The 12,206-nt window shown below is 53.3% G+C and overlaps 2 protein-coding genes across 2 annotated transcripts; one reads left to right on the forward strand and one right to left on the reverse strand.

The window, feature by feature from the left end:
* Nucleotides 1-218: 218 nt before the first annotated feature.
* On the forward strand, nt 219-4,247 carry LOC119107813 (uncharacterized). Its single transcript, XM_037231373.1, has 7 exons — nt 219-315; nt 968-1,086; nt 1,501-1,635; nt 2,095-2,229; nt 2,554-2,767; nt 3,151-3,442; nt 3,699-4,247. The coding sequence occupies exons 3-7, from the start codon at nt 1,601-1,603 to the stop codon at nt 3,746-3,748; spliced, it is 726 nt and encodes a 241-aa protein (XP_037087268.1). The 5' UTR covers nt 219-315; nt 968-1,086; nt 1,501-1,600; the 3' UTR covers nt 3,749-4,247.
* A 2,122-nt stretch (nt 4,248-6,369) lies between these two features.
* Nucleotides 6,370-11,620, reverse strand: LOC119108169 (KAT8 regulatory NSL complex subunit 3). The gene is made up of 9 exons (XM_037231747.1): nt 11,608-11,620; nt 8,954-9,099; nt 8,411-8,544; nt 7,869-8,025; nt 7,594-7,812; nt 7,180-7,363; nt 6,864-6,886; nt 6,630-6,800; nt 6,370-6,375 (listed from the first exon to the last, which is right to left on the reverse strand). Exons 1-9 carry the CDS (start codon nt 11,618-11,620, stop codon nt 6,370-6,372), a joined length of 1,053 nt encoding a protein of 350 aa, XP_037087642.1.
* Nucleotides 11,621-12,206: the final 586 nt, after the last annotated feature.

The raw sequence follows: 12,206 nt of genomic DNA on the forward strand, positions 1-12,206 counted from the left end.
TGTAATGACCCACGGCACTGATATATTTTCATACTCACCTATAGAACATTTGTACTCTGCTACCAGGATTTTTTTGGAATTTCCAACACTGAGAATATGTCCATTGTATTGTATAGTAATCCATTTTCCCAATTACTTGATCCTTTCAGATTCCCAGCTCCACAATGCCACCAACAGGAATGGCTTGAGGCGTGTGGTATGAGCGTTGTGTAGCCAGGGCATGGAGTGTGCCAGGCACATTTTCCATCACATGCCTTTTCCAGCCTGGCAGCCAAAAGGAAATGGCTTAGGCCCAATGCTGTGCGCTCTCTGCAGGTTTGTGAATGCCTATGTTTTCTTTATTTATTTTTGTCAGACACTTCATATTTAGCCTTGGCATTCAGGCTTGAGCTTATTTAACATTGGAACACACATGGCATTTCTGTGATCACCTTTGGTCTCTTTCAATTCCATGTCCTCCCAGTCATTATTCATTCATGCATTTCAGTGTGCTGCAGTCATTTCTGACCAAAATTTATACGATGTAAGTAAACATTGTTTTGCGTTATACTTGTTTGCGTTATATTTACAAAAATTATACTACAAACTGCATCAAGTAATGGCATAAAGATGATTAAATTTGCAATAATGATTGATATTGACATTGTCTTGTAATGACCATATTATGCCAAACACAAGGACCTTTGTGAGACCTACAGGGACTTAAAGGACTACATGAAACACCTAAATGACTAAAGGGACCAACAGCCTGAAATCTGTCTAATTAGCAAAATTGCACATTTTTATGTAGTATTGTATGGACAACGCTGTGTAAAACATAAATGCAGCGTGTTTGCTCCTATGCTCTAAAGCCAGAGCAGAGTTACCAATAAGTCCCCCACCTTAGTTGTTGCAGTCATCGTCATAGGTATTAACTCCGCATCTGCAGTCTATTACAATTTCCATTTCACACTGTGTTATGTTCTAGACGATCGGCAACAAGCAGGAAGCTGGTGGTATCCAGCAGCACGTACATGATCCTGCGACGTGCGATGCGAAAGGCCGGCCTACAACAGTCAAGTGTGCCATCCTGCATCTTGCTAAAGGGTAACCATTGGTTAGTTCAGGCAGCAGAGTGCTGTTTAGACTACACAACCTTGTACCGTGCAGCGTGCACACAGCTTCAGCAGCACTGCTTGTTTGTACTGCACTTGGCTATGATTGTTTTACAACGGTGCCCAAGTCTATCAGGAAGAGGTTATCACCCAATTTTCTATACAAATTTTCTCGTATCTCAAAGATCCTTATACTACGATGTGAGTTGTTCCAAACATGCTGCACCTTACTACCTTACTGGACGTGTGAATTAAATTAGACGTCGGCAATTAATTCCGAGCCTGTGAATGGCGTTTGCCATCTGCAGGATTGTCGTGAGTGCAAAATAAATCCGCAGCTTTCAGTCATGTTCGTCCTGTGATTCCCCTGTTTTGCGTTTTCAGGCAGTGCTTCATTTCGCCACAGGTACCTGAGGGAACCTGGTGGTGGCGATGGCGATAAGGGGCACGCCGGAGGCGGTAATGTGGGTGGCGATGGCGACACGGGTGACGCTGGGCACTTGGCCATGCCAGGTACATCACGGACGTTTCATTCGCCGATGTTAGTAATGTCCTTCTAATGATGTGCATATATCTTTATTAAGAAAAATTGATAACATAACTGCAACAATTTCTGTTGTGATAAGGCCTCCCGGCGCCGGGTCATGTGACCCGTCAGATCAGTTGACGGATCACCAGCTGACTCGTGCCCGAATCCGCGGGGCGGTGGTAATCCGGTCGCTCGCGCGCGCGCGCGTCGCTGTCGTGAGGTAACGTACGAGACGAGCTAAGACCCTGCAAGTGATACCAAAACAACTTCAACATTGTTGATTTCAAGCCAGCGCCAATGCTAGTTAATGGCAGTGATGGGTATTCAGCTTGTCATTAAGGCTCAGTAAATTTCTTTGCGGATTGTCGTCAGCCTCCCCTAATAATGCATATGGCCTTCATAATCTGAAGTCTCAAGCTAAAGCCGAGTCGAACCGTGCTGTTTCCACCGCTCGTTATTTTCTGCTTGCAGAACCTCACAAACTACCAGGGAGCCAGCCGACGTTGCATGGACCCCGAGCGCCTTCACACCCGGCGGCAGCCAGGGCTCGGCGCCGACTCCCGACCGTGGAACAACTTTGGACGCAGCTGTGGAGCTCGAGCAGATGTACGATGACGAGATTCGTAGTGCACTTGCATTACGTCATGTCAATCAGCTTGACGCGTGAATGTACTGTTTGGCCACAACATGATAATGTTGTAGACGCATGTAAAAGTCCCTTCTTTGTTCCATATTGTTTGGTCGTCGTATGAGAAGAATTTAACGTATGCCATGCGTATTACCCTACCTTGGTCTTTCATCAGGTGTTTCTTCTTTGGTGTTCTCGCTTTTGTGGCTCTAAAGCATACATTCCCAAATTTGGAGAATGCCGTGACTTCACCAGGCGTCGTTCCTGCTGGTGGTCTTGTTTTAGCGCGGACTTGTTTCCAGTGATGCTTACATGGAGGTGGAAACCGCGGAGGAAGAAGACGTGAACGTCGGAGCGACGGCGGAGGACGACTGTCATTGGGGCACCCGCAGTGCTCTCGTCTCCGAGCCCCAGCTGAGGGAGCTAGCCGACACCGCCGCGGTGCTCTGCACCCGTTGCGGTGCTAGGTGTCACGTGAATGTTACTCGTATCACCGTATCGTTCACGGTCACGTCGGTGAGTCTCAGTTGGGGATGCTGTCAGAAATGCATATTGATATCATTGACCAGAACAAAACTTTGAAAATAGCTGTTGTATGCTTCTTTTTGTTGTTTTCTGGTAATGTTGCATTGTGTGCTAATTTGTTTGCAAGCTGTGGTTTTCACCATTTCTTAGTAACTTTCGTCTTTTTAGTTCTGTCCTCGTCAAATCAATGCCCAGCTACGCTTGAAACTATATTGGTGTAAACCATAGCATGATCGGTACTGTAAGTGCTGGCTGCCAGAGGCCTCTCGCATCTGCAACGTCCTGGTTGTGACGTCATGCTGCCACTCGTGCGGAGGTAAATACTGCTTTCGTGACAGGCTGGCCTTTCAATCCTCTTTGGTTATCTCCCTCAGGAATGCAAAGCATGTGCCACTGTCACCAATAAGTGGGTGTCAACGCCGAAGGAAGGCCACACAATGGTCATAGACACCCTACTTGCTGCGGCCGTCGTACTCAGCGGCAGTCATCTGGGAAAGCTGAACAAGATGTTGGCCTTCGCAAACGTAGGGCAGCTCAGTCGAACGACGGACGGCCGTATCACACAAAGGGTTGTAGCACCAGTGCTTGAAGAGGCGTTCAACAAGACTCTAACTGAAAACCGAGAGGCGGCTCTCGCGGCATCACCTGACGGTCTTGTCGTTGCTGGTAGGTCCCCATGACTGGGCGTTAACCCCAACGTATGTGTCTCTGTACTGGGTACGCCCTGTCCGGCCCACCTTGCTTCGATCTGGCACTATGTGGCGCGTCCATGCTTTTCTACACGCCGTTTTACGTTTGTTCTGATCACTGCACCCGCACTCAGTACGCTACCCAGTGCGGGAAACCAACGAACGCTCGCTCTGTGCAGCTAACATTTGTCATAACTCGTTCAGTATCCGAAACTGCCCATCCTGCCTGGTAGGACGTTTGACTTCCAGAGTTCGCCCGCGCTGCACCGCGAGTGTGGGTTGAGTGGCGCGCCTGCCTGCGAGGGCGGCTGTCTACGCACCGCTGCTGGGCCACGCCCCCGGAGGAGGTGCGACCAGGCCTGCCGCACCGCTGCACCGGCTGCCGGGCGCCGATTCAAGTAGATGTTTTGTCATTTGTCCACTATTTTCATGTCATAGCTGCTTTGCTTCGTTTTGTCATATTAGTTATCATCATTTGGCACGACTGCTAGCCCTGCTTGCTTACCCTGGTGGACGTAATACGATGTTCATCAAGGACCGGAAGCTCCTGATGAATTGTCATATGCGGTTCGTGGGCGAGCGACAGGTCAGTTTTCATATCGTTGGATGCGTAATCGCCGAGGATGTGTTTCTTTGCTACGTATGTTTTGTCGATTCGAAAAACAGGCTGAACAAATGACTCCACTTGGCTGTGCTTGGCTGAAAGTGGTGTGTGCATTGTATCGGATGTGCTTTTGGCCCATGATACATAAGATGCAGAGTTAATACAGGAATGCACGCTTGACCAGTTTCGTCACCAAGGAATGTATTGTGAAAGCAGGTAGGGCGGCACAAAAACTCGTGTCATTGTTCGGTGCGCAACGCCACGATACAGCACTGAGGTAGCGTCATAATGACGCCGTCGGCGCCGACGGCATCATTGACCAAACAAACAGCTGACCACAGGACGGTGCAAATTAGCGTGAGAAGTGGAAAGGTATATGGCACGTGAATAGCATTCGAGACTGCTTGGAGCTTGAGCTTCTGAGGACGTGGGCTAAGCTGATGCCAAGTGGAGAGATGAATTGCCTTGTACCTGCACGGAAGTACAATAACTGCTGAAGGGGTGCAAACATCAGCTGAACGTCAGCTTTGCGTGCCCAAAACCAGCCCACCATCGTTACTCACGCTTTTTTACACCCAGGTCGCGTAATCACGTACTGCGCATCTTATGCACGCTGTGATCACGCACATTTAGATTGCCATAGAATATTTACTTGCAAACGAAGCAAAGCTTGCTGGTTTTTACTAGCTTGATTACTTCTTCGCGTGACAGACAACGCTGGCATTATACAAACTAGACACCGGCGTAGAAAGTGGGAAGTTGCACCGAAATCGCTTCGTTCAGCCAGAAATGGTAACTTCCCTTTATAAAACTGGCCCGCGTTATGGATTGCCACTTACGGGACGAAACGCTAAGGGCGTGGTGCCGAAAGGCCGAGTAGGTCAAACACGCCGATTCAAAACCACCGTCAGAAGATCTGGTACCTGTATTTAACACATGACGATCACTGGAGGGTCCGGTGGGGCATCGCGGATCTGGACTGGCAGACTGGGCAGAGCTCCGAGTCAGGGCACAGCTCTGGGTTTGGGCAGAGCTCTGAGCGGCACCAGACGCTCCGTCGGACCAGCAGGTCACAAGCGTTCCCCCCACAGCCCGTCCGGCTGTCGCCGCTCCGGCTGGCAAAGCTGGGCAACAGATCACTCTTTGGCTCTACACGTGACGACGTCCCAGCCCGTCGGCGTCCTCATGTCTCGTCATTCGGCAGAGTACGTTGCAGCCTGTAGGCCTACTGGTGGGACTCGAGCGCTCTCAACGGCGTGCCGTCAGGGCTCGTCAGTCCGGTCCCAGCGCCGGGTCCAGCCCGTCGCCGGCCATGGGCGCCTGTCTGGGGCGCGCACCGGGCCCGGCGCGGTCCGCCGCCGACTCGAATCGCTCCTGGCCACGGCCTGGCGGCTGCTGCTGGCGACTGTAAGCGGCCGTGCGCAGGAGACGGCCGGGCGGCGCGCGGCCGGCCGCCGCCCGGCCGCGCGCCGCCAGCGCGCCCGCCGCGTACTCGTGCTCCGGCGGCCGCGGCACCGGCTGCGGCGGGGGGCCGGGCCGCGGTGCCGGCTGCTGATGCTGCTGCGACGGCGGCGCCGAGGCGCCGGGCCGCGGCGTCGGCACGTACGTGACGGTGCGCGAGCCGCCGCGCGTCACCACCAGCTGGCGGCTGGAAAGCAGCGAGCGGCCACCCGGCAGCACCATCAGCCGCTCCCGCTCCAGCGACGGCGGCGGAGGCGGCGGCCGCGCCGACACCGCCAGCGGCTGCACGTACACCAGATGCTGGCCGTCCGCCTCGCCCGCTGCAGCAGCCGCCGAACGCAGTGTCACTCACACGTCTGCTGAGCGCGCCTGGACTGCACGGCGGCCTTGGCCAACAGCCAAGTTTCAAGTCAATACCACCGCCATGAGCAGCGACCTCTTACATAGCATAGAACAACAACTGAACCATGATACTGCATGCATATACGTCGTTCCATAGACATATAACTGATTCGACACGAAACTACATATGCTTTGTCAGCATAGGGCTGGCAGTGGCAAAATGATGACGGGTGCCGAGCCCGGCGTCGTGCGACGCCAGGCCACGGGGTGGCGGGGCCCACCTGCGCTGGAGAGGGCGGCGGCCGTGGTGGTCGGCGTCACGAAACGCGACGAGCCGAGCATCGACGCCGTGGTGACGAAGTCTCGCGCCGCGCCGTACCGGGCGGCCAGGCTGCGGCCGCGGCCCCGGCCTGCCGCACGCACGCACACGCGTCCAACAGAGGCCCTGAACATTGCGACTGGGCGCTGGCTCCGGCGCGGCAGCCGGCCGGCGCCGGTCAGCGCTGTGAGACACGATACAGGGAGAAGCGAGGCTATCACGGTCAGCATCTCCACCAACACAAACATCATGGTATGACCGTGATCTATTCTCCCACGCCGACAAAATTCGCCGGCATTTCTCGCCAAAGGCCGCGGCGTGCTAGGAAACAACTCACAAACACAAGTCGTGGGCCGCAGACATTGTCTCCCCCTCCACCTCTAACCGCAGTCCAAATGGTGAAGGAAACAACGGACAAGCGCAGCGTCCTCTCCCAACCACGGCGGCGAACGGCGGTGTACCTCGGCTGCGCCTGAAGCGGCCGCCGTCCAGACTCTGAGTGACTCGGAGCCGGCAGCCGGGCGCCGGGCGGACGCCAGCCGGCAACGGGAACGGCTCGGGCTCGGGCGTACCGCTGCCCGCCTCCTGGATCAGGTCGATGATGGGCGGCTCCGAAAGAGAGTCGTCGTCGGCGGCCGGTGAGCCGCCCGGCTCTGGACGCTGTGTGGCGGCGCGCGGCCGGCTCCTCGGACGCCCTGTGGTCAGCCACACACACATGGCGCGCGTCAGCGCAGAGGTGGCCGAGCGCACGCTGTGGCCGGCCGCCCGCCGGACACGGCCGCGCCACAAGCTCATCAGCACAACACCGCACTTAACGAAAGGGGTAAGCGTTCCGCACCATATACCACTAGGCATGCACGAAACCTTGAAAATGGCAAGATGCCACTCTCGGCGGTCTCTGGCTGCCAGGGGAGCCCGGGCAAACACTAATCTGACAGGCAGACCACACCGGCGGCAGGCGGCTACCAGCCGGGGCGCGGGGCCGTACCGCTCCTGGTCGGCCTGGCACGGTGTTTGGCCGGGCCGACCGGCCGCCGCCGCCGCTCGCGCGCCAGGTTCCTCAGCACCGCGTCTTCGCGGCAGAGTGGCGGAGTCGGCAGCCGCGGGAACACGGGCAGCGTGCCGTCCAGCTGCTGCGTCAGGATGTTGGTCAGGAACTCAGAAACCTCCTCCTGCCGGCCGACGCACGCATGCCGCGTGAGGGGGACGAGTGGCGAGGCGCGAGAGCGGTGACTGACAGGAGCAGCGAGCCGGAGGGTGTCATATCCCTACCGAACAGCACTCAACACGGCCGGCTGCCGACACAACTTATCGGCACGGTCACAGCACGTCACGGCCGCTGACGACCCGCCTCGCGTGTCGTCACCGAGTCGACCCGTGGCGCCGCTGCCCGCCTCCTCACCATGACTGCGCGGTCCACCATGCTCTGCGTCAGGCCCTCGCGCTGCCGCTCGTGCCGGTTGACGAGCAGGCGGCGGTCGGCGCCGCCCACCACCACCAGGCCGGTCTTGGCACGCATCCGGTCGCGCATCAGCTCCAGCTCGTGCGGCGCCGCGCCGCTGGCCGACTGGCCCACCAGCAGCAGGGTGGGCGTGCGCGACTCGAGCAGTGGGTCGTCCGGCTCGCCGCGCCGCCCGGCCGCCGACCGGCACGGGAAGCCGAACCCGACCACGGCGCTGACGGGCTCGACCAGCGCCAAGTGGGCGGCCACCAGGCCGGCCGAGCAGGACCAGCGGCCGGCCGGGCCGCCGCAGCTCGGCTACCTGACTCCGGCTCATGGCCATGATGTGCGACAGGCTCTCGCTGACGGTGATGCCGCGGCTCGGCGCGCCGCCTGCCGGCGGGGCGCAGATCAGCCGAGGTTAGACATGGTCAGCCAAAGTCAGGGACAGGTCAGCCGAAGTCAGGCACGGGTCAACAGATGACTATAAAACGTGTAGTTTTTCATATACAGCTCATTACGCGCCGTCATATACAGCTCATTACGCGCCACACCGCATCGACTGCACCGGCGCACATACACACCATGCGGACAAAATCACCAGATACTACAGAAACACCTGCTGGGCAGAGCGGGCTGCTGTGTCAACGAACGGCACATGTCGGAGCGCAGCGGCAACGACCATCTACGCACGCCCTGTTCGCTCGTCGCAGGCGAGCCTGCCGACCGACCAGACCCTGCAGAGGGCGCCGAGCGGCCGGCGGCGCGCGCCACTCACCCTCGAACACGCTGATGGCGACCACCTTGCCAGAAGTCGAGCCGGCCGGTGCCGAAGCCGGGACGGCTGGCGTCCGAGCCATGGCACGGCGACGACGGTACCAGAACCAGCAGCGGGTTGTTGGGAAGGCGCCGCTGCTCGGCACCAGCACGGCACTAGCGCGTCAGCGGCGCCGGTCGGAGGGGTACAGACAGGCGCGTGCGCGCCACCAGGGACGGTGCCAGAGGTGGAGACGGCGCAGCCGAGTACGCCGGATCGTGAACAGTTCTGACTTTGTTCTGGTGTATTCCACCTGGATAGGTGTGAAACATTCGGGGGTTTTAAGGGTGGGCAACGTCTATGTGATGATATGGTACTGCATATTTTGTGATATTTCATTCATTACTCGAACACTTTATCAATATCAAATAAAGCCATTGAAGCGCTAAGTTCCATGCCTGCCCCACGTGTGCCATCCATACCGCCAGAGGCAAGGGTGAGCTCTTACTGATTCCCTAGCCGGCTGGGTTGCCGGACAGCCGCCGATCGCCGCTCGGTACGCACCAGGTTATGCTGGGAGATGATGTGGGTGGCCGGGTCCCAGGGGCGGCGCAGCGGCGGCGCCAGCGTCTCTGCGGAGAGCGGGCCGTGGTGGGGCCGGCCGGCCATGTCAGCCGAGCCGCCAGCGACGGCGTCTTGCTGGTCAACGTCTGCCGACGGACGAAGCAGTGTCGCTCAGCCGCGGCGCACGTCGCCGAAACATACGTCGAAACATACTGCCTAAAATAATGAAGACAACACAATTTGTTTCAAGGCAAAGAAGACACAAATTCTAGCATCACTTACTCAACATAATACCTAACATTTTGCAGCATACAGTGACAGTAATGTTACTTGTTTAATCACTGCCCAGTTAGCCTGACCATGAAGACCAAGCACACATGCATGCACTGAAGGCAGGTGGTCTTGATACCATGACTTTGTGAAACCATTATCATTAATTTTTCTGGTTACATACCAAAATTCAGAATATGCATAAAATACTGTTACCCTAGCACGGGAGGCTTGTGCTGAGGCTGCGTCCTCAGCTGCTCTGGCCCTGAGGAGCATGACATGATCATAATGGCAATGCAAATGCAAGGAGACCACTATGCAGCATATGTTAGCATTGTCCTATATGTTCACATTGAGATGGGAAAGTTGGACCAATTGAAATTAAGTCATGATTTTGTAGACTGATGTACGCAGACCCACACAACACAACTGCACACTCTCCTTCAACTTGCACAAGTATTAATCATGGCTAAACTAAATTCTGTGAGAAAGCATTATGACTGATTACAGTTATGTTCACATGACATGTGTCATGCAATCATTTGCTTAAGTAAAGCCACCACCTAAACAGTATAACCAGTGCACACAACTGTTTATACAAAGCTATTCTTTGTATAAATGCACCAGCATCTCCCAAAACTCAAGACAGTGAAAAATGCAGTGATAGCATGTGCATATGAAACAAATAGGATCTACACATACAGATAAACTGGGTGTGCAGCAATGATACAGAAAGGGAAGACCAGAAAATCAGATCACTGTGTGAAAAGCTAAATAAAGGTGAACATAGCACCAAGCAGCCCCCGGGGTTGCTCACCTGGATGCCTCCCAAAACAGACGCCTCACAGCTGCTGATCAGGTGGGGCGTGGCAGGCAGCGGCCGCAGCCTTGTGGCTGCCAACACCCAGTCATGTTGATGACACCAGAAGGAAATTACATCATAAGGTAATTACATACATTACTTATATTGTAATTGCTATGCAGCTTAGCATGTCCCTGTGTTAAAAACATAGTGTGTATATACAGTACAGTCATTTGCCGGTCAGCAAGCCATGACAACTAAAGAAAACATGTGGTTAAAGCAGCCATAAGGGACCACTTTAAGAAATTTGGGGCAAATAACCAAGAATATGGAACAAAATGAGCCCATTACATGCCTTGTGGCATCACAATTTGAGTTATGGGAAAACTCGATGCATTTAAACAAAAAAATGGCTAACTGGTTATCATGTGTACTAAGCATGTGATGAACGCAGGTTAGGTGAGCGATTACTTGTTCCACATGAGACTGGCCTCTTCCTGCTCCCCCCCCCCCCGCCAAAACAAATTTTCAGTACCTTTTGCATGGTCTGCTGGCGGACCGGGCCATCCGACTCACTCCCCAAATATAAATATCAACTATGCCCACCAACCTTCGAAATTAAAATGTGAAACATGTAAGAGGTGTGCATGATAAACATCTCCAGAAGGCAGAATTTCGCCATCAAACACCCCTGTATTAGCTGCGTCAGGTCTGTCCCAAGGCTCTATATGGCACCATTTACTCTAATGCTAATACCTTACCAGGTAGCCTTGTGAGTCAGGCACTCGAAAGGCTTGGATTTATCATTATTGAGCACCGCCATGAACCAAGAAAACGGTTAACTGAAGGTCTCAGAGGGCAAAAATGGGGGGAACAATAAGTTTCGTGCCTCAAATGGTCTCCCGCATTCCCTGTGAAATGTTCACGCTTGGGTGCATATCAAACATGTTTGGGCGGCTGGCGAATTAATCCGATTTATGTATAAAATACGTACAAGTTTGCAGTTGGAGCATTTTGCAGAGAAATTGTTCAAAATTTTAAGCAGCAGGTAGTACATCTAAAGACGATCGAAAAGGAAGGAAGAATAAAGTGGCATTACACAAGTATGATACCAAGAAAAACAAAGTAGCTCAATAAAAATAAAGACTGGTACTTCCCTCGCAAAATTTTGATATCAGTTGATTTGATTTAAATATGTAAAAAGGAGTGTTCGGATGGTGATATTCATCTTGTAAGTTTAATTTATAGAACATTTCTCGAACTTTTAACTTATGCATTTCGGGAGTGATGCAATTTAGTGGTCAAGTTTCTTCGGGAAAAAGGAAATACGTGGAGCTCTCTACCAGGTATTGCTGGTGTTTGCACCAGACCCTGCTTTTGTGGTGTGGTGGTGAGACCAAAAAAATGGGAGATGCGTGAAAACCTTGCATTTGGCGCACAGCTGCAGATTGTGATGCATTTTGTAAACAAACCAAACTTATGCGTGCAAGCGGCTGCGGTCCCTGGGGTTCATGGGCTTGGAGTGGGAGGTCCAAAGTCTAGTATAAAATATGGCAGCAACGTCGCACATTTCACGACTAACCATAGGGTACCATGTTAAAATGACCTTCTTCAGCCCCACGGCTTTCTAAATCTTGAACATTTATATGCATAAAAAGTGCATAGAAATGAAGCTTGAACAATTCTCTTTCGATTTCCAAGATCAAAAGTGTGCGCCGTGGCACTGATTTTCGAGCTATCAGGCAAAGCGCAGACTCATGCACGCGCCACGATGCCCAGGCGTGGGATCGAATCTCGCTGCCGCCAACTCTTTTCAGCAGAATTGAGATGGAACACGGAGTGAATACGGCCACTAACTGCCGATAGAACTATTTAGTACAACATTATTCTGATTATATATAAACAGAGAGAGAGAGAGAGAGAGAGAGAGAGAGAGAGAGAGAGAGAGAGAGAGAGAGAGAGAGAGAGAGAGAGGAGAGGAGAGAGGAGAGAGAGAAGAGAGAGAGAGAGAGAGAGGAGAGAGAGAGAGAGAGAGAGAGAGAGAGAGAGAGAGAGAGATATATATATATATATATATATGGGAGCTATTACATATATATATATATATATATATATATATATATATACAAAGGTACTGATATGACAAAATTTATAAATATATATATATATATATATATATAT

This window comes from Pollicipes pollicipes, unplaced genomic scaffold (genome assembly GCF_011947565.3).
Source record: "Pollicipes pollicipes isolate AB1234 unplaced genomic scaffold, Ppol_2.1 Scaffold_6686;HRSCAF=7923_pilon_pilon_pilon, whole genome shotgun sequence".
Taxonomy (NCBI): Eukaryota; Metazoa; Arthropoda; class Thecostraca; order Pollicipedomorpha; family Pollicipedidae; genus Pollicipes; species Pollicipes pollicipes.